Source organism: Oncorhynchus keta, chromosome 15 (assembly GCF_023373465.1).
Source record: "Oncorhynchus keta strain PuntledgeMale-10-30-2019 chromosome 15, Oket_V2, whole genome shotgun sequence".
NCBI classification, from domain to species: Eukaryota; Metazoa; Chordata; class Actinopteri; order Salmoniformes; family Salmonidae; genus Oncorhynchus; species Oncorhynchus keta.
In genome coordinates, this window is record NC_068435.1 from 38,970,741 (window position 1) to 38,992,208 (window position 21,468).

Genomic DNA, 21,468 nt, shown 5'->3' on the forward strand with positions numbered 1-21,468 from the left:
CCAAGGATGGGGTGGGGGCACACATGCATACATACATAAACATGAAAGGGAATGTGCCTATACATATATTTTTAACATATACAAAAGCATACACATACAACACCACAAGTGGTGTGAGGGATAACATACAAAGTCACACTCCACTACATCCTAGTGTGTGCAAATATATATGAGAGCTGTGTAAAAGTCCAATTAAGGAAAGCAAAGTGTAAAATAAAAGGGTAGCCAAAGGAGTTACCCCGAAGTCCGTGTGGAATCTGCCTTCCTTACAGTCTCACACGGGTCTAGGGGCAACCCAGCCACGACGCGTTTCTGCCTACTCGGCTTCATCAGGTAGCAGGGAGGAGAATATACAAATAAAATTGAAATAAAAGGTGCAAAAAGTAGTAAAAATGTATGTATGTATATCTACATGTACCGTAGGGTGTACTGTGTAATTTACTTGCCTTGAATGTGGTCCTGGTTGGATGTGTGGAGCGAAATGCTAACTGTCGGTGGTCTCCTCCTGAGGCTGCAAAGAGAGCTAACTCTCCCGTGTGCGCGTGTGGGAATGCGGTCTAGGTTATTTCGATTGGTCTGTACTGTTACTAGGTAGGACAGCCGCTAACAGGCTGTGGTGTGGAGGAATCAGACATAGGTGAGAGTGGAATGGGGATGCAGTAAAGTGGATGGGCAGTTAGAGTGGAGGTCAAGCACATCTAATAATAATACAATGGAGACCCAATGTGATAAATGTTCAACCTTGTAGTGACACAAGCTTTTCAAATGTTATTTGGTATAAATGAAGGGTGGAGTGTGACAAAACAGAAGACACAATACATTGTAAGGTACAGACAGGGTTAACAACATGAGGTCAGGTACAGATACATGTATACACACACACACATACACAGAGGGGTTGGAACTGGGGTTGCAGTTCGGGTTAGGGGCCAGGGCTAAGGTCAGAGACGGTGTTGTGAGAGAGTTTTGTTTTTGGGAAGGCCTCTGTCGTTGTCCCTGGGGGAATTGTATAGGAGAAGTAGACTCTTTGCTTTTGGGGTGCTGTTTGGGTTGTAGGTGTCCGAGAGGTACCAGGTGAATTTTAAGTAGGACTAGCAGTCCTGGGGGTCAAGAGGAGCCATACGTGGAGTTCCTGTGATGTGTAGAAGTATGATAGATCCTCCTGTGAAAAGTGTGTATTTGACCTACGTGTCACCATTAACTTGTGTGTTAGCGTTGGGAGCGGTCTGCTCTGGTAGGGGTTTGGGGTTGGAAATACCCGAAGGTGAGGTTCTGTGGGTCCAGGAAAGGTAGAGAGGGTAGAGTGGACATCTGTGGGTTCCTATATGATTTTAGTTGGGGTTCTGGGTGACCCATAGGTCTGGTTATAGGTCTTTGAATGTGGTGGAGTTATTTTTCCTCCGATTTTTTGTTGAGTCACGTTGCTTATATGCAGTAAGGTGCGATGTGCAGGGAAAAGTAGTGGCCGTGGTTTTAGGTCTTTTGTGGTGTTAGAGGGTATGAACCTTGTTTCTTTATTGAGGGTAGTAGTAGATAGGGTTACTAGGGGTGTTCCTTTACCAGGATCGAAAATGGTGCTGTTTTTATCTTTTCTCGTTGGCGCTTGTTAGCGGAGTTTTAGCTTTGATCGCGTTCGTGTCCACAGGTTCCCGGATATGCGGTAGATTTGGCTGTTTTGCGGTGTTCAAGTCCACTTGGATTATGGGATGTAGGGTTCCGAAAAAGCTTTTTATGCTGTTTCCAGTTTTTATGGGTGGGGTCTAACCTAGGTTTTGGTTTGTTTATGTATGGTGCAGAGGTGTGAGTGGGTTGGACCTATTTTATACTTTTGTTTCTTTTTGCTCCTAAGTTGGAAATACGTTCGTCAGGATGGGTAAAAGTCTCTTACACCTGTGTCAGTGTAGTAAGTCCAGTTCTTTGTGGAAAAAGGTCTTTGTCTTTACCTAAAAAAGGGGGTAGTGTCTTGAGAAAAAAAAACTTTGGTCTTGAGTAAAAAAAAGTTGGTATCTTTGGGAAAATCCTCTTTGGCTGGAAAATGGTAGTGTCTTGAAAAAACCTTTGTCTTGAGTAAAAGAAGGGGGGATCTTTGAGAAGAATCCTCTTTGGTGGAAAAAGGTGGGATATTGGGTAGGGGGATCTTTGAAAAGAATCCTCTTAAAAAAAAAAATGGGATAAAAAAAAAGGGGGGGGGGGTCTTCTTTGTTGAAAAATAGGGAGGGAATCCTTTCATTTAAAAAAAAAAAGGCTTTTGGGTTGAAAAAAAGGGTGGTGTATATCCAGGGGTCAGGAGTAGAGTAGGGTTATTTTGGTTGGTATATAATCTAATGATTATTTTAAACCTGTTCACCATCAAACCAATCCAGAGGGTACAAGGGTGGAAAAACCATGTTTAAGGCCGGATTTGGGAGGATCCCTATGAGTGTAAGGGATAAAAAGGTCAATGGCTTGCTGCGTCCATACCCAACACCCAGCAACGCAGCGGTGACTCGCCAAGTGTTTGGTTTCTAGTTTTGAGTCGGTTGATCCACTTCCATCTCTGACACGTGGAAACCGGAGGGGAAGGGAGGGGTTGCACTCCACATCATATACGCGCGGGTCGGAGGGTACGGGGCGCGGCCGGCCAAAGTCGTAGGCCCCATGGTAGCCCACTTGTAGGTTAACCCGTTGGTTGGGTTAAAGGACTGTCTGTCTGTAGGGTTAGGGTTAGGTATGGTTTTAGAATGGTTAAGGTGAGGGGGTTTAGGGTTAGGGTAAGATATGTTTTTTTTTAAAGAGGGTTAGGGTTTACGGTTAGGGTTAAGTTTAGGTATGGGTTTTGGGATGGTTAAGGTTAGGGTTAGGGTTAGGGTAAGGTATAGAAAAGGTTAAGTTTAGGTAGGTCTGTCAACTCAACTTAGGATCAGGCAAAGCCCTTGAGTAGCGTACCTTATGCAGGTCCGGTCCTCGGTTGGTTGCCATGTGTCCATGTCGAGTGGTATGGTCATGGTGTCAAGGTCCGCTATGTCAACGGAAGTGGAAAGCATAGTGCAACCTAGGAGTTTTACTCTCTTTCGGATCCTTCTTTTTTAGCTCCATGTTGTCTATGTATTCACTTCAGTGTTCGTCAGTCTTTGGTCCTGGATGTTTTCAATCAGTGTATGATTGGGAGTTATTCCCTTCAGGATCCTAATTCCAAATCAACCCATGTCTAGTCGAATCCAGCTGGTCTGTATGGGTATACTCGGCGTAGGATCAGGCAAAACCATCGAGTTGCGTACCTTGTGCAGGTCCGGACCTCAGTCGGTGGCCATGTGTCCCTGTCAAGTGGTCAGTCTATAACAGCCAGTGGTTTGAGCAGACAAAAACCCAGAAGGCGAGCCCTCTATACGGTTGTCATGCATCCGCCCCTGGAGTCACGTCCGGTGTTACGGTCGGTGTATGGAGGGTTTAGAAACCGGCAAACCTTCTCTGGCTTACGTATGAAACGTCCGGCAGTAGTAGAAGTTAATTGGGTGTTTCCATTCCCACCATCTCAGTCGTAGGTAATTCAGTGGTTTTGGGCGATAGTGACCAGTGGAATTACTCCCTTCCAGGATCGTAACGTTTCCAGAGGTATATCATCCCTGGACAGTGAATTGGTTCGTAGTCCAGGTAAAAAAATGGTTCGGTTGTCCAGGCTAAGTGCGGCGGGGTAAGGGGTCCCCCAGCGGGAAATTCCTCTGCGGGGTCCGATACCTCGCCAGACATTATCTGGGCACCCCAGGGGTTATCCGGCAGACGCGATCCTCCAGCGGCAGCGCATAACCCAAAAAAGCCCCTCTTTTGGGTATCCCAACCCGCTAGGAGGAAACACGCGCTACTGAACAAACTGCCAATCCAGATCTAATCTGGGGTAGATAGTGGTCCAGCGCGTTACGTGAGTCTCCCGTGTGTAAGGGGGCTGGGAGGGTTGAGCCGATTGGTCTGCCAACAGAACCCAGAGGGGTCATGGAGGAGTCCGGTCTACCATTTCCTCCCTTCTTCTTGCTTGGTGTATGGTTGGGCCTGCTTGCTTAGGGTCTGCTCGCTGCGGGGAGTCGAATAGTCGGGCCCCAGAGTAGTTGGAGAAAAAAGGTTCTCGTCCGTTGGGGGTGCTGGTGGGTATCTACGGTGAGGTAGATTTGGAAGGATGGTAAGATGGTGAGGGTTCTTGGGAAATAACATTTAGCTATTTAGATTCTATTTTGTAGTTTCTTTGCATCAAAGGGTCCATGGTCATGGTAACCTGAGTTCAAGAAACCTGGGAAAAAAATTGGGTTAGGGTTATAAAAATAAAAATATATATTTTTTTTATCTTTTTTTTTATTTATATCATTGTTTATTTATTTTATTTTTGTTTATAATGGTATCCTATTGGTCAAGGGTCCATGGTCAAGGAAACTCCAAGAGGACATTAAATGTTTTGTTGAATATAAATTGGTTGTCTAGTGATTATTGGTACAGGATCAAAGGGATCATATAGGATAAATCTAAGGTAAATGTTTAAGAGTCCGTGGTCACGGTATCTCTGAAATGTAGTAGAGATCTATGTTTACGGTCCTAATGGCCACTAATCTATTTTAAGGTAGCCTACTGGTAAAAGGGCCCTATCCTGTGATGGCTGAGTGCCAGTGTCTCTCAGTCAGTAGGGTTGGGACCAAGGATGGGGTGGGGCACACATGCATACATACATAAACATGAAAGGGAATGTGCCTATACATATATTTTTAACATATACAAAAGCATACACATACAACACCACAAGTGGTGTGAGGGATAACATACAAAGTCACACTCCACTACATCCTAGTGTGTGCAATATATATGAGAGCTGTGTAAAAGTCCAATTAAGGAAAGCAAAGTGTAAAATAAAAGGGTAGCCAAAGGAGTTACCCCGAAGTCCGTGTGGAATCTGCCTTCCTTACAGTCTCACACGGGTCTAGGGGCAACCCAGCCACGACGCGTTTCTGCCTACTCGGCTTCATCAGGTAGCAGGGAGGAGAATATACAAATAAAATTGAAATAAAAGGTGCAAAAAGTAGTAAAAATGTATGTATGTATATCTACATGTACCGTAGGGTGTACTGTGTAATTTACTTGCCTTGAATGTGGTCCTGGTTGGATGTGTGGAGCGAAATGCTAACTGTCGGTGGTCTCCTCCTGAGGCTGCAAAGAGAGCTAACTCTCCCGTGTGCGCGTGTGGGAATGCGGTCTAGGTTATTTCGATTGGTCTGTACTGTTACTAGGTAGGACAGCCGCTAACAGGCTGTGGTGTGGAGGAATCAGACATAGGTGAGAGTGGAATGGGGATGCAGTAAAGTGGATGGGCAGTTAGAGTGGAGGTCAAGCACATCTAATAATAATACAATGGAGACCCAATGTGATAAATGTTCAACCTTGTAGTGACACAAGCTTTTCAAATGTTATTTGGTATAAATGAAGGTGGAGTGTGACAAAACAGAAGACACAATACATTGTAAGGTACAGACAGGGTTAACAACATGAGGTCAGGTACAGATACATGTATACACACACACACATACACAGAGGGGTTGGAACTGGGGTTGCAGTTCGGGTTAGGGAGCCAGGGCTAAGGTCAGAGACGGTGTTGTGAGAGAGTTTTGTTTTTGGGAAGGCCTCTGTCGTTGATCCCTGTGGGAATTGTATAGGAGAAGTAGACTCTTTGCTTTTGGGGTGCTGTTTGGGTTGTGGGTGTCCGAGAGGTACCAGGTGAATTTTAAGTAGGACTAGAAGTCCTGGGGGTCAAGAGGAGCCATACGTGGAGTGCCTGTGATGTGTAGAAGTATGATAGATCCTCCTGTGAAAAGTGTGTATTTGACCTACGTGTCACCATTAACTTGTGTGTTAGCGTTGGGAGCGGTCTGCTCTGGTAGGGGGTTTGGGGTTGGAAATACCCGAAGGTGAGGTTCTGTGGGTCCAGGAAAGGTAGAGGTAGAGTGGACATCTGTGGGTTCCTATATGATTTTAGTTGGGGTTCTGGGTGACCCATAGGTCTGGTTATAGGTCTTTGAATGTGGTGGAGTTATTTTTCCTCCGATTTTTGTTGAGTCACGTTGCTTATATGCAGTAAGGTGCGATGTGCAGGGAAAAGTAGTGGCCGTGGTTTTAGGTCTTTTTGTGGTGTTAGAGGGTATGAACCTTGTTTCTTTATTGAGGGTAGTAGTAGATAGGGTTACTAGGGGTGTTCCTTTTACCAGGATCGAAAATGGTGCTGTTTTTATATTTTCTCGTTGGCGCTTGTTAGCGGAGTTTTAGCTTTGATCGCGTTCGTGTCCACTTGGGTTCCCGGATATGCGGTAGATTTGGCTGTTTGCGGTGTTCAAGTCCACTTGGATTATGGGATGTACGGTTCCGAAAAAGGCTTTTATGCTGTTTCCAGTTTTTATGGGTGGGGTCTAACCTAGGTTTTGGTTTGTTTATGTATGGTGCAGAGGTGTGAGTGGGGTGGACCTATTTTATACTTTTGTTTCTTTTTGCTCCTAAGTTGGAAATACGTTCGTCAGGATGGGTAAAAAGTCTCTTACACCTGTGTCAGTGTAGTAAGTCCAGTTCTTTGTGGAAAAAGGTCTTTGTCTTTACCTAAAAAAAAGGGGGTAGTGTCTTGAGAAAAAAAAACTTTGGTCTTGAGTAAAAAAGTTGGTATCTTTGGGAAAATCCTCTTTGGCTGGAAAATGGTAGTGTCTTGAAAAAACCTTTGTCTTGAGTAAAAAATCAAATAAAAATAAAAGAAGGGGGGATCTTTGAGAAGAATCCTCTTCGGTGGAAAAAGGTGGGATATTGGGTAGGGGGTCTTCTTTCGGGAAATCTTTAAAAAAATCCTCTTCGGTGGAAAAAGGTAAAAAAGGGGATATTGGGGAAGGGGTCTTCTTTCGTTGAAAAATAGGGGGGGGAATCCTTTCATTCAAAAAAAAAGGGGGGGGGTAGTGTATATCCAGGGGTCAGGAGTAGAGTAGGGTTATTTTAGTTGGTATATAATCTAATGATTATTTTAAACCTGTTCACCATCAAACCAATCCAGAGGGTACAAGGGTGGAAAAACCATGTTTAAGGCGGATTTGGGAGGATCCCTATGAGTGTAAGGGATAAAAAGGTCAATGGCTTGCTGCGTCCATACCCAACACCCAGCAACGCAGCGGTGACTCGCCAAGTGTTTGGTTTCTAGTTTTGAGTCGGTTGATCCACTTCCATCTCTGACACGTGGAAACCGGAGGGGAAGGAGGGTTGCACTCCACATCATATACGCGCGGGTCGGAGGGTACGGGCGCGGCCGGCCAAAGTCGTAGGCCCCATGGTAGCCCACTTGTAGGTTAACCCGTTGGTTGGGTTAAAGGACTGTCTGTCTGTAGGGTTAGGGTTAGGTATGGTTTTAGAATGGTTAAGGTGAGGGTTTAGGGTTAGGGTTAAGATATGTTTTTTTTAAAGAGGGTTAGGGTTTACGGTTAGGGTTAAGTTTAGGTATGGGTTTTGGGATGGTTAAGGTTAGGGTTAGGGTTAGGGTAAGGTATAGAAAAGGTTAAGTTTAGGTAGGTCTGTCAACTCAACTTAGGATCAGGCAAAGCCCTTGAGTAGCGTACCTTATGCAGGTCCGGTCCTCGGTTGGTTGCCATGTGTCCATGTCGAAAGTGGTATGGTCATGGTGTCAGGTCCGCTATGTCAACGGAGTGGAAAGCATAGTGCAACCTAGGAGTTTTACTCTCTTTCGGATCCTTCTTTTTAGCTCCATGTTGTCTATGTATTCACTTCAGTGTTCGTCAGTCTTTGGTCCTGGATGTTTTCAATCAAGTGTATGATTGGGAGTTATTCCCTTCCAGGATCCTAATTCCAAATCAACCCATGTCTAGTCGAATCCAGCTGGTCTGTATGGGTATACTCGGCGTAGGATCAGGCAAAACCATCGAGTTGCGTACCTTGTGCAGGTCCGGACCTCAGTCGGTGGCCATGTGTCCCTGTCAAGTGGTCAGTCTATAACAGCCAGTGGTTTGAGCAGACAAAAACCCAGAAGGCGAGCCCTCTATACGGTTGTCATGCATCCGCCCCTGGAGTCACGTCCGGTGTTACGGTCGGTGTATGGAGGGTTTAGAAACCGGCAAACCTTCTCTGGCTTACGTATGAAACGTCCGGCAGTAGTAGAAGTTAATTGGGTGTTTCCATTCCCACCATCTCAGTCGTAGGTAATTCAGTGGTTTTGGGCGATAGTGACCAGTGGAATTACTCCCTTCCAGGATCGTAACGTTTCCAGAGGTATATCATCCCTGGACAGTGAATTGGTTCGTAGTCCAGGTAAAAAAATGGTTCGGTTGTCCAGGCTAAGTGCGGCGGGGTAAGGGGTCCCCCAGTGGGAAATTCCTCTGCGGGGTCCGATACCTCGCCAGACATTATCTGGGCACCCCAGGGGTTATCCGGCAGACGCGATCCTCCAGCGGCAGCGCATAACCCAAAAGCCCCTCTTTTGGGTATCCCAACCCGCTAGGAGGAAACACGCTACTGAACAAACTGCCAATCCAGATCTAATCTGGGGTAGATAGTGGTCCAGCGCGTTACGTGAGTCTCCCGTGTGTAAGGGGGCTGGGAGGTTGAGCCGATTGGTCTGCCAACAGAACCCAGAGGGGTCATGGAGGAGTCCGGTCTACCATTTCCTCCCTTCTTCTTGCTTGGTGTATGGTTGGGCCTGCTTGCTTAGGGTCTGCTCGCTGCGGGGAGTCGAATAGTCGGGCCCCAGAGTAGTTGGAGAAAACAGGTTCTCGTCCGTTGGGGGTGCTGGTGGGTATCTACGGTGAGGTAGATTTGGAAGGATGGTAAGATGGTGAGGGTTCTTGGGAAATAACATTTAGCTATTTAGATTCTATTTTGTAGTTTCTTTGCATCAAAGGGTCCATGGTCATGGTAACCCTGAGTTCAAGAAACCTGGATATAACCACAAAAAATTGGGTTAGGGTTATAAAAATAAAAATATTTATTTTTATTTTTTTTATATATCATTGTTTATTTATTTTAGTTTATAATGGTATCCTATTGGTCAAGGGTCCATGGTCAAGGAAACTCCAAGAGGACATTAAATGTTTTGTTGAATATAAATTGGTTGTCTAGTGATTATTGGTACAGGATCAAAGGGATCATATAGGATAAATCTAAGGTAAATGTTTAAGAGTCCGTGGTCACGGTATCTCTGAAATGGTAGTAGAGATCTATGTTTACGGTCCTAATGGCCACTAATCTATTTTTAAGGTAGCCTACTGGTAAAGGGCCCTATCCTGTGATGGCTGAGTGCCAGTGTCTCTCAGTCAGTAGGGTTGGGACCAAGGATGGGTGGGGGCACACATGCATACATACATAAACATGAAAGGGAATGTGCCTATACATATATTTTTAACATATACAAAAGCATACACATACAACACCACAAGTGGTGTGAGGGATAACATACAAAGTCACACTCCACTACATCCTAGTGTGTGCAAATATATATGAGAGCTGTGTAAAAGTCCAATTAAGGAAAGCAAAGTGTAAAATAAAAGGGTAGCCAAAGGAGTTACCCCCGAAGTCCGTGTGGAATCTGCCTTCCTTACAGTCTCACACGGGTCTAGGGCAACCCAGCCACGACGCGTTTCTGCCTACTCGGCTTCATCAGGTAGCAGGGAGGAGAATATACAAATAAAATTGAAATAAAGGTGCAAAAAGTAGTAAAAATGTATGTATGTATATCTACATGTACCGTAGGGTGTACTGTGTAATTTACTTGCCTTGAATGTGGTCCTGGTTGGATGTGTGGAGCGAAATGCTAACTGTCCGGTGGTCTCCTCCTGAGGCTGCAAAGAGAGCTAACTCTCCCGTGTGCGCGTGTGGGAATGCGGTCTAGGTTATTTCGATTGGTCTGTACTGTTACTAGGTAGGACAGCCGCTAACAGGCTGTGGTGTGGAGGAATCAGACATAGGTGAGAGTGGAATGGGGATGCAGTAAAGTGGATGGGCAGTTAGAGTGGAGGTCAAGCACATCTAATAATAATACAATGGAGACCCAATGTGATAAATGTTCAACCTTGTAGTGACACAAGCTTTTCAAATGTTATTTGGTATAAATGAAGAGTGGAGTGTGACAAAACAGAAGACACAATACATTGTAAGGGACAGACAGGGTTAACAACATGAGGTCAGGTACAGATAGATACATGTATACACACACACATACACAGAGGGGTTGGAACTGGGGTTGCAGTTCGGGTTAGGGGCCAGGGCTAAGGTCAGAGACGGTGTTGTGAGAGAGGTTTTGTTTTTGGGAAGGCCTCTGTCGTTGATCCCTGTGGGGAATTGTATAGGAGAAGTAGACTCTTTGCTTTTGGGGTGCTGTTTGGGTTGTAGGTGTCCGAGAGGTACCAGGTGAATTTTAAGTAGGACTAGCAGTCCTGGGGGTCAAGAGGAGCCATACGTGGAGTTCCTGTGATGTGTAGAAGTATGATAGATCCTCCTGTGAAAAGTGTGTATTTGACCTACGTGTCACCATTAACTTGTGTGTTAGCGTTGGGAGCGGTCTGCTCTGGTAGGGGTTTGGGGTTGGAAATACCCGAAGGTGAGGTTCTGTGGGTCCAGGAAAGGTAGAGGGTAGAGTGGACATCTGTGGGTTCCTATATGATTTTTAGTTGGGTTCTGGGTGACCCATAGGTCTGGTTATAGGTCTTTGAATGTGGTGGAGTTATTTTCCTCCGATTTTTTGTTGAGTCACGTTGCTTATATGCAGTAAGGTGCGATGTGCAGGGAAAAGTAGTGGCCGTGGTTTTTAGGTCTTTTGTGGTGTTAGAGGGTATGAACCTTGTTTCTTTATTGAGGGGTAGTAGTAGATAGGGTTACTAGGGGGGTGTTCCTTTTACCAGGATCGAAAATGGTGCTGTTTTTATCTTTTCTCGTTGGCGCTTGTTAGCGGAGTTTTAGCTTTGATCGCGTTCGTGTCCACTTGGGTTCCCGAATATGCGGTAGATTTGGCTGTTTGCGGTGTTCAAGTCCACTTGGATTATGGGATGTAGGGTTCCGAAAAGCTTTTATGCTGTTTCAAGTTTTTTTATGGGTGGGGGTCTTACCTAGGTTTTGGTTTGTTTGTGTATGGTGCAGAGGTGTGAGTGGGTTGGACCTATCTTATAATTTAGTTTCTTTTTGCTCCTAAGTTGGAAATACGTTCGTCAGGATGGGTAAAAAGTCTCTTACACCTGTGTCAGTGTAGTAAGTCCAGTTCTTTGTGGAAAAAGGTCTTTGTCTTTAGCTAAAAAAAAGGGGGTAGTGTCTTGGGAAAAAAAAACTTTGGTCTTGAGTAAAAAAAAGTTGGTATCTTTGGGAAAATCCTCTTTGGTTGAAAAGGGTAGTGTCTTGAAAAAACCTTTGTCTTGAGTAAAAGAGGGGGGGGGGATCTTTGAGAAGAAATCCTCTTGGTAGAAAAAGGTAAAATCTTTGAGTAGGGGGATCTTTCGTTGAAAATAATAAATCAAAAATAAATAAATAAATAAAAATAAAAATAAATTGGGGAAGGGTCTTCCTTTTGTTGAAAAATAGGGAGGGTGGTAGTGTTCATGACAAAAAAAAAAGGCTTTTGGGTTGAAAAAAAAGGGTGGTGTGCATCCAGGGGTCAGGAGTAGAGTATGGTTATTTTTGGTTGGTATATAATCTAATGATTATTTTTAACCTATTCACCATCAAACCAGTCCAGAGGGTACAAGGGTGGAGGAAAAAAAACCCTTGTAAAAGGCCGGATTTGGGAGGATCCCCAGTCAGTGTAAGGGATAAAATATCCTTGGCTTGCTGCGTCCATACCCTACATCCGGCAACGCAGCGGTGACTCGCCATGTGTTTGGTTTCTAGTTTTGAGTCGGTTGATCCACTTCCATCTCTGACACGTGGAAACCGGAGGGGGAAGGGAGGGGTTGCACTCCACATCATATACGCGCGGGTCGGAGGGTACGGGGGCGCGGCCGGCCAAAGTCGTAGGCCCCATGGTAGCCCACTTGTAGATTAACCCGTTGGTTGGGTTAAAGGACTGTCTGTCTGTGGGGTTAGGGTTAGGTATAGTTTTAGAATGGTTAAGGTTAGGGTTTAGGGTTAGGGTTTATGGTTAGGGTAAGGAGGGTTAAGTTTATGGGTTTTGGGATGGTTAAAGGGTTAGGGTTTAAGGTATAGAAAAGGTTAAGTTTAGGTATGGGTTTTGGGATGGTTAAGGTTAGGGTTAGGGTTAGGGTAAGGTATAGAAAAGGTTAAGTTTAGGTAGGTCTGTCAACTCAACTTAGGATCAGGCAAAGCCCTTGAGTTGCGTCCCTTATGCAGGTCCGGTCCTCGGTTGGTTGCCATGTGTCCATGTCGAGTGGTATGGTCATGATGTCCAGGTCCGCTATGTCAACGGAAGTGGAAAGCATAGTGCAACCTAGGAGTTTTACTCTCTTTCGGATCCTTCTTTTAGCTCCATGTTGTCTATGTATTCACTTCAGTGTTCGTCAGTCTTTGGTCCTGGATGTTTTCAATCAGTGTATGATTGGGAGTTATTCCCTTCCAGGATCCTAATTCCAAATCAACCCATGTCTAGTCGAATCCAGCTGGTCTGTATGGGTATACTCGGCGTAGGATCAGGCAAAACCATCGAGTTGCGTACCTTGTGCAGGTCCGGACCTCAGTCGGTGGCCATGTGTCCCTGTCAAGTGGTCAGTCTATAACAGCCAGTGGTTTGAGCAGACAAAAACCCAGAAGGCGAGCCCTCTATCCCGGTTGTCATGCATCCGCCCCTGGAGTCGCGTCCGGTGTTACGGTCGGTGTATGGAGGGTTTAGAAACCGGCAAACCTTCTCTGGCTTACGTATGAAACGTCCGGCAGTAGTAGAAGTTAATTGGGTGTTTCCATTCCCACCATCTCAGTCGTAGGTAATTCAGTGGTTTTGGGCGATAGTGACCAGTGGAATTACTCCCCTTCCAGGATCGTAACGTTTCCAGAGGTATATCATCCCTGGACAGTGAATTGGTTCGTAGTCCAGGTAAAAAAAATGGTTCGGTTGTCCAGGCTAAGTGCGGCGGGGTAAGGGGTCCCCCAGTGGGAAATTCCTCTGCGGGGTCCGATACCTCGCCAGACATTATCTGGGCACCCCAGGGGTTATCCGGCAGACGCGATCCTCCAGCCGCAGCGCATAACCCAAAAGCCCCTCTTTTGGGTATCCCAACCCGCTAGGAGGAAACACGCTACTGAACAAACTGCCAATCCAGATCTAATCTGGGGTAGATAGTGGTCCAGCGCGTTACGTGAGTCTCCCGTGTGTAAGGGGGCTGGGAGGGTTGAGCCGATTGGTCTGCCAACAGAACCCAGAGGGTCATGGAGGAGTCCGGTCTACCATTTCCTCCCTTCTTCTTGCTTGGTGTATGGTTGGGCCTGCTTGCTTAGGGTCTGCTCGCTGCGGGAGTCGAATAGTCGGGCCCCCAGAGTAGTTGGAGAAAACAGGTTCTCGTCCGTTGGGGTGCTGGTGGGTATCTACGGTGAGGTAGATTTGGAAGGATGGTAAGATGGTGAGGGTTCTTGGGAAATAACATTTAGCTATTTAGATTCTATTTTGTAGTTTCTTTGCATCAAAGGGTCCATGGTCATGGTAACCCTGAGTTCAAGAAACCTGGGAAAAAAATTGGGTTAGGGTTATAAAAATAAAAATATATATTTTTATTTTTTTTATATATCATTGTTTATTTATTTTAGTTTATAATGGTATCCTATTGGTCAAGGGTCCATGGTCAAGGAAACTCCAAGAGGACATTAAATGTTTTGTTGAATATAAATTGGTTGTCTAGTGATTATTGGTACAGGATCAAAGGGATCATATAGGATAAATCTAAGGTAAATGTTTAAGAGTCCGTGGTCACGGTATCTCTGAAAGGTAGTAGAGATCTATGTTTACGGTCCTAATGGCCACTAATCTATTTTTAAGGTAGCCTACTGGTAAAAGGGCCCTATCCTGTGATGGCTGAGTGCCAGTGTCTCTCAGTCAGTAGGGTTGGGACCAAGGATGGGGTGGGGGCACACATGCATACATACATAAACATGAAAGGGAATGTGCCTATACATATATTTTTAACATATACAAAAGCATACACATACAACACCACAAGTGGTGTGAGGGATAACATACAAAGTCACACTCCACTACATCCTAGTGTGTGCAAATATATATGAGAGCTGTGTAAAAGTCCAATTAAGGAAAGCAAAGTGTAAAATAAAAGGGTAGCCAAAGGAGTTACCCCGAAGTCCGTGTGGAATCTGCCTTCCTTACAGTCTCACACGGGTCTAGGGGCAACCCAGCCACGACGCGTTTCTGCCTACTCGGCTTCATCAGGTAGCAGGGAGGAGAATATACAAATAAAATTGAAATAAAAGGTGCAAAAAGTAGTAAAAATGTATGTATGTATATCTACATGTACCGTAGGGTGTACTGTGTAATTTACTTGCCTTGAATGTGGTCCTGGTTGGATGTGTGGAGCGAAATGCTAACTGTCCGGTGGTCTCCTCCTGAGGCTGCAAAGAGAGCTAACTCTCCCGTGTGCGCGTGTGGGAATGCGGTCTAGGTTATTTCGATTGGTCTGTACTGTTACTAGGTAGGACAGCCGCTAACAGGCTGTGGTGTGGAGGAATCAGACATAGGTGAGAGTGGAATGGGGATGCAGTAAAGTGGATGGGCAGTTAGAGTGGAGGTCAAGCACATCTAATAATAATACAATGGAGACCCAATGTGATAAATGTTCAACCTTGTAGTGACACAAGCTTTTCAAATGTTATTTGGTATAAATGAAGGGTGGAGTGTGACAAAACAGAAGACACAATACATTGTAAGGTACAGACAGGGTTAACAACATGAGGTCAGGTACAGATACATGTATACACACACACACATACACAGAGGGGTTGGAACTGGGGTTGCAGTTCGGGTTAGGGAGCCAGGGCTAAGGTCAGAGACGGTGTTGTGAGAGAGTTTTGTTTTGGGAAGGCCTCTGTCGTTGATCCCTGTGGGGAATTGTATAGGAGAAGTAGACTCTTTGCTTTTGGGGTGCTGTTTGGGTTGTGGGTGTCCGAGAGGTACCAGGTGAATTTTAAGTAGGACTAGAAGTCCTGGGGGTCAGAGGAGCCATACGTGGAGTGCCTGTGATGTGTAGAAGTATGATAGATCCTCCTGTGAAAAGTGTGTATTTGACCTACGTGTCACCATTAACTTGTGTGTTAGCGTTGGGAGCGGTCTGCTCTGGTAGGGGGTTTGGGGTTGGAAATACCCGAAGGTGAGGTTCTGTGGGTCCAGGAAAGGTAGAGGGTAGAGTGGACATCTGTGGGTTCCTATATGATTTTTAGTTGGGGTTCTGGGTGACCCATAGGTCTGGTTATAGGTCTTTGAATGTGGTGGAGTTATTTTTCCTCCGATTTTTGTTGAGTCACGTTGCTTATATGCAGTAAGGTGCGATGTGCAGGGAAAAGTAGTGGCCGTGGTTTTTAGGTCTTTTGTGGTGTTAGAGGGTATGAACCTTGTTTCTTTATTGAGGGTAGTAGTAGATAGGGTTACTAGGGGGGTGTTCCTTTTACCAGGATCGAAAATGGTGCTGTTTTTATATTTTCTCGTTGGCGCTTGTTAGCGGAGTTTTAGCTTTGATCGCGTTCGTGTCCACTTGGGTTCCCGGATATGCGGTAGATTTGGCTGTTTTGCGGTGTTCAAGTCCACTTGGATTATGGGATGTACGGTTCCGAAAAGGCTTTTTATGCTGTTTCCAGTTTTTTTATGGGTGGGGGTCTAACCTAGGTTTTTGGTTTGTTTATGTATGGTGCAGAGGTGTGAGTGGGGTGGACCTATTTTATACTTTTGTTTCTTTTTGCTCCTAAGTTGGAAATACGTTCGTCAGGATGGGTAAAAAGTCTCTTACACCTGTGTCAGTGTAGTAAGTCCAGTTCTTTGTGGAAAAAGGTCTTTGTCTTTACCTAAAAAAGGGGGGTAGTGTCTTGAGAAAAAAACTTTGGTCTTGAGTAAAAAAAAGTTGGTATCTTTGGGAAAATCCTCTTTGGCTGGAAAATGGTAGTGTCTTGAAAAAACCTTTGTCTTGAGTAAAAAATAAAATAAAAAAAAGAAGGGGGGGGGGGATCTTTGAGAAGAATCCTCTTCGGTGGAAAAAGGTGGGATATTGGGTATTGGGGGGGGGGATCTTTGAGAAGAATCCTCTTCGGTGGAAAAAGGTGGGATATTGGGGAAGGGGTCTTCTTTCGTTGAAAAATAGGGAGGGGAGGGGGGAATCCTTTCATTTAAAAAAAAAAAAGGGGGGTAGTGTAGGTAGTGTATATCCAGGGGTCAGGAGTAGAGTAGGGTTATTTTAGTTGGTATATAATCTAATGATTATTTTAAACCTGTTCACCATCAAACCAATCCAGAGGGTACAAGGGTGGAAAAACCATGTTTAAGGCCGGATTTGGGAGGATCCCTATGAGTGTAAGGGATAAAAAGGTCAATGGCTTGCTGCGTCCATACCCAACACCCAGCAACGCAGCGGTGACTCGCCAAGTGTTTGGTTTCTAGTTTTGAGTCGGTTGATCCACTTCCATCTCTGACACGTGGAAACCGGAGGGGAAGGGAGGGTTGCACTCCCATCATCATATACGCGCGGGTCGGAGGGTACGGGCGCGGCCGGCCAAAGTCGTAGGCCCCATGGTAGCCCACTTGTAGGTTAACCCGTTGGTTGGGTTAAAGGACTGTCTGTCTGTAGGGTTAGGGTTAGGTATGGTTTTAGAATGGTTAAGGTGAGGGTTTAGGGTTAGGGTAAGATATGTTTTTTTAAAGAAGGGTTTACGGTTAGGGTTAAGTTTAGGTATGGGTTTTGGGATGGTTAAGGTTAGGGTTAGGGTTAGGGTAAGGTATAGAAAAGGTTAAGTTTAGGTAGGTCTGTCAACTCAACTTAGGATCAGGCAAAGCCCTTGAGTAGCGTACCTTATGCAGGTCCGGTCCTCGGTTGGTTGCCATGTGTCCATGTCGAGTGGTATGGTCATGGTGTCAAGGTCCGCTATGTCAACGGAAGTGGAAAGCATAGTGCAACCTAGGAGTTTACTCTCTTTCGGATCCTTCTTTTAGCTCCATGTTGTCTATGTATTCACTTCAGTGTTCGTCAGTCTTTGGTCCTGGATGTTTTCAATCAAGTGTATGATTGGGAGTTATTCCCTTCCAGGATCCTAATTCCAAATCAACCCATGTCTAGTCGAATCCAGCTGGTCTGTATGGGTATACTCGGCGTAGGATCAGGCAAAACCATCGAGTTGCGTACCTTGTGCAGGTCCGGACCTCAGTCGGTGGCCATGTGTCCCTGTCAAGTGGTCAGTCTATAACAGCCAGTGGTTTGAGCAGACAAAAACCCAGAAGGCGAGCCCTCTATACGGTTGTCATGCATCCGCCCCTGGAGTCACGTCCGGTGTTACGGTCGGTGTATGGAGGTTTAGAAACCGGCAAACCTTCTCTGGCTTACGTATGAAACGTCCGGCAGTAGTAGAAGTTAATTGGGTGTTTCCATTCCCACCATCTCAGTCGTAGGTAATTCAGTGGTTTTGGGCGATAGTGACCAGTGGAATTACTCCCTTCCAGGATCGTAACGTTTCAGAGGTATATCATCCCTGGACAGTGAATTGGTTCGTAGTCCAGGTAAAAAAAATGGTTCGGTTGTCCAGGCTAAGTGCGGCGGGGTAAGGGGTCCCCCAGCGGGAAATTCCTCTGCGGGGTCCGATACCTCGCCAGACATTATCTGGGCACCCCAGGGGTTATCCGGCAGACGCGATCCTCCAGCGGCAGCGCATAACCCAAAAGCCCCTCTTTTGGGTATCCCAACCCGCTAGGAGGAAACACGCGCTACTGAACAAACTGCCAATCCAGATCTAATCTGGGGTAGATAGTGGTCCAGCGCGTTACGTGAGTCTCCCGTGTGTAAGGGGGCTGGGAGGTTGAGCCGATTGGTCTGCCAACAGAACCCAGAGGGGTCATGGAGGAGTCCGGTCTACCATTTCCTCCCTTCTTCTTGCTTGGTGTATGGTTGGGCCTGCTTGCTTAGGGTCTGCTCGCTGCGGGGGAGTCGAATAGTCGGGCCCCCAGAGTAGTTGGAGAAAAAAGGTTCTCGTCCGTTGGGGGTGCTGGTGGGTATCTACGGTGAGGTAGATTTGGAAGGATGGTAAGATGGTGAGGGTTCTTGGGAAATAACATTTAGCTATTTAGATTCTATTTTGTAGTTTCTTTGCATCAAAGGGTCCATGGTCATGGTAACCCTGAGTTCAAGAAACCTGGAAAAAAATTGGGTTAGGGTTATAAAAATAAAAATAAAATATATATATATTTTTTTATTTTTTTATTTTTTTTATTTTATATATCATTGTTTATTTATTTTAGTTTATAATGGTTTCCTATTGGTCAAGGGTCCATGGTCAAGGAAACTCCAAGAGGAGGACATTAAATGTTTTGTTGAATATAAATTGGTTGTCTAGTGATTATTGGTACAGGATCAAAGGGATCATATAGGATAAATCTAAGGTAAATGTTTAAGAGTCCGTGGTCACGGTATCTCTGAAAGGTAGTAGAGATCTATGTTTACGGTCCTAATGGCCACTAATCTATTTTAAGGTAGCCTACTGGTAAAAGGGCCCTATCCTGTGATGGCTGAGTGCCAGTGTCTCTCAGTCAGTAGGGTTGGGACCAAGGATGGGGTGGGGGCACACATGCATACATACATAAACATGAAAGGGAATGTGCCTATACATATATTTTTAACATATACAAAAGCATACACATACAACACCACGAGTGGTGTGAGGGATAACATACAAAGTCACACTCCACTACATCCTAGTGTGTGCAAATATATATGAGAGCTGTGTAAAAGTCCAATTAAGGAAAGCAAAGTGTAAAATAAAAGGGTAGCCAAAAGGAGTTACCCCCGAAGTCCGTGTGGAATCTGCCTTCCTTACAGTCTCACACGGGTCTAGGGGCAACCCAGCCACGACGCGTTTCTGCCTACTCGGCTTCATCAGGTAGCAGGGAGGAGAATATACAAATAAAATTGAAATAAAAGGTGCAAAAAGTAGTAAAAATGTATGTATGTATATCTACATGTACCGTAGGGTGTACTGTGTAATTTACTTGCCTTGAATGTGGTCCTGGTTGGATGTGTGGAGCGAAATGCTAACTGTCCGGTGGTCTCCTCCTGAGGCTGCAAAGAGAGCTAACTCTCCCGTGTGCGCGTGTGGGAATGCGGTCTAGGTTATTTCGATTGGTCTGTACTGTTACTAGGTAGGACAGCCGCTAACAGGCTGTGGTGTGGAGGAATCAGACATAGGTGAGAGTGGAATGGGGATGCAGTAAAGTGGATGGGCAGTTAGAGTGGAGGTCAAGCACATCTAATAATAATACAATGGAGACCCAATGTGATAAATGTTCAACCTTGTAGTGACACAAGCTTTTCAAATGTTATTTGGTATAAATGAAGGGTGGAGTGTGACAAAACAGAAGACACAATACATTGTAAGGTACAGACAGGGTTAACAACATGAGGTCAGGTACAGATACATGTATACACACACACACATACACAGAGGGGTTGGAACTGGGGTTGCAGTTCGGGTTAGGGGCCAGGGCTAAGGTCAGAGACGGTGTTGTGAGAGAGTTTTTGTTTTTTGGGAAGGCCTCTGTCGTTGATCCCTGTGGGGAATTGTATAGGAGAAGTAGACTCTTTGCTTTTGGGGTGCTGTTTGGGTTGTGGGTGTCCGAGAGGTACCAGGTGAATTTTAAGTAGGACTAGAAGTCCTGGGGGTCAAGAGGAGCCATACGTGGAGTGCCTGTGATGTGTAGAAGTATGATAGATCCTCCTGTGAAAAGTGTGTATTTGACCTACGTGTCACCATTAACTTGTGTGTTAGCGTTGGGAGCGGTCTGCTCTGGTAGGGGTTTGGGGTTGGAAATACCCGAAGGTGAGGTTCTGTGGGTCCAGGAAAGGTAGAGGGTAGAGTGGACATCTGTGGGTTCCTATATGATTTTTAGTTGGGGTTCTGGGTGACCCATAGGTCTGGTTATAGGTCTTTGAATGTGGTGGAGTTATTTTTCCTCCGATTTTTGTTGAGTCACGTTGCTTATATGCAGTAAGGTGCGATGTGCAGGGAAAAGTAGTGGCCGTGGTTTTTAGGTCTTTTTGTGGTGTTAGAGGGTATGAACCTTGTTTCTTTATTGAGGGGTAGTAGTAGATAGGGTTACTAGGGGTGTTCCTTTTACCAGGATCGAAAATGGTGCTGTTTTTATATTTTCTCGTTGGCGCTTGTTAGCGGAGTTTTAGCTTTGATCGCGTTCGTGTCCACTTGGGTTCCCGGATATGCGGTAGATTTGGCTGTTTTGCGGTGTTCAAGTCCACTTGGATTATGGGATGTACGGTTCCGAAAAGGCTTTTTATGCTGTTTCCAGTTTTTTTATGGGTGGGGGTCTAACCTAGGTTTTTGGTTTGTTTATGTATGGTGCAGAGGTGTGAGTGGGGTGGACCTATTTTATACTTTTGTTTCTTTTTGCTCCTAAGTTGGAAATACGTTCGTCAGGATGGGTAAAAAGTCTCTTACACCTGTGTCAGTGTAGTAAGTCCAGTTCTTTGTGGAAAAAGGTCTTTGTCTTTACCTAAAAAAAGGGGGTAGTGTCTTGAGAAAAAAACTTTGGTCTTGAGTAAAAAAGTTGGTATCTTTGGGAAAATCCTCTTTGGCTGGAAAATGGTAGTGTCTTGAAAAAACCTTTGTCTTGAGTAAAAAAAAAATAAAAAAAAGAGGGGGGATCTTTGAGAAGAATCCTCTTGGTGGAAAAGGTGGGATATTGGGTATTGGGGGGGGATCTTTGAGAAGAATCCTCTTCGGTGGAAAAAGGTGGGATATTGGGGTGGGGGTCTTCTTGTTGAAAAAAGGGGGGTGGTAGTGTTCATTTAAAAAAAAAGGCTTTTGGGTTGAAAAAAAGGGTAGTGTATCCAGGGGTCAGGAGTAGAGTATGGTTATTTTGGTTGGTATATAATCTAATGATTATTTTTAACCTATTCACCATCAAACCAATCCAGAGGGTAAGGGTGGAGGAAAAAAACCATGTTTAAGGCCGGATTTGGGAGGATCCCAGTCAGTGTAAGGGATAAAATCCTTGGCTTGCTGCGTCCCATACCCCAACATCCGCAACGCAGCGGTGACTCGCCAAGTGTTTGGTTTCCTTAGTTTTGAGTCGGTTGATCCACTTCATCTCTGACACGTGGAAACCGGAGGGGGAAGGGAGGGGTTGCACCTACCATATACGCGCGAAGTCGGAGGGTACGGGCGCGGCCGGCCAAAGTCGTAGGCCCCATGGTAGCCCACTTGTAGGTTAACCCGTTGGTTGGGTTAAAGGACTGTCTGTCTGTAGGGTTAGGGTTAGGTATGGTTTTAGAATGGTTAAGGTGA

At 45.3% G+C, this 21,468-nt stretch overlaps 1 protein-coding gene across 1 annotated transcript in view; it reads right to left on the minus strand.

Moving 5' to 3' along the window:
• Positions 1-19,321: 19,321 nt before the first annotated feature.
• Positions 19,322-21,468, minus strand: part of LOC118394903 (uncharacterized) — a 12,462-nt gene continuing 10,315 nt past the window's right edge. Inside the window, exon 17 of the mRNA XM_052464272.1 lies at positions 19,322-19,329. Within this exon, the coding sequence (XP_052320232.1) occupies positions 19,322-19,329 (8 nt within the window). The remainder of the gene's footprint in view (positions 19,330-21,468) is intronic.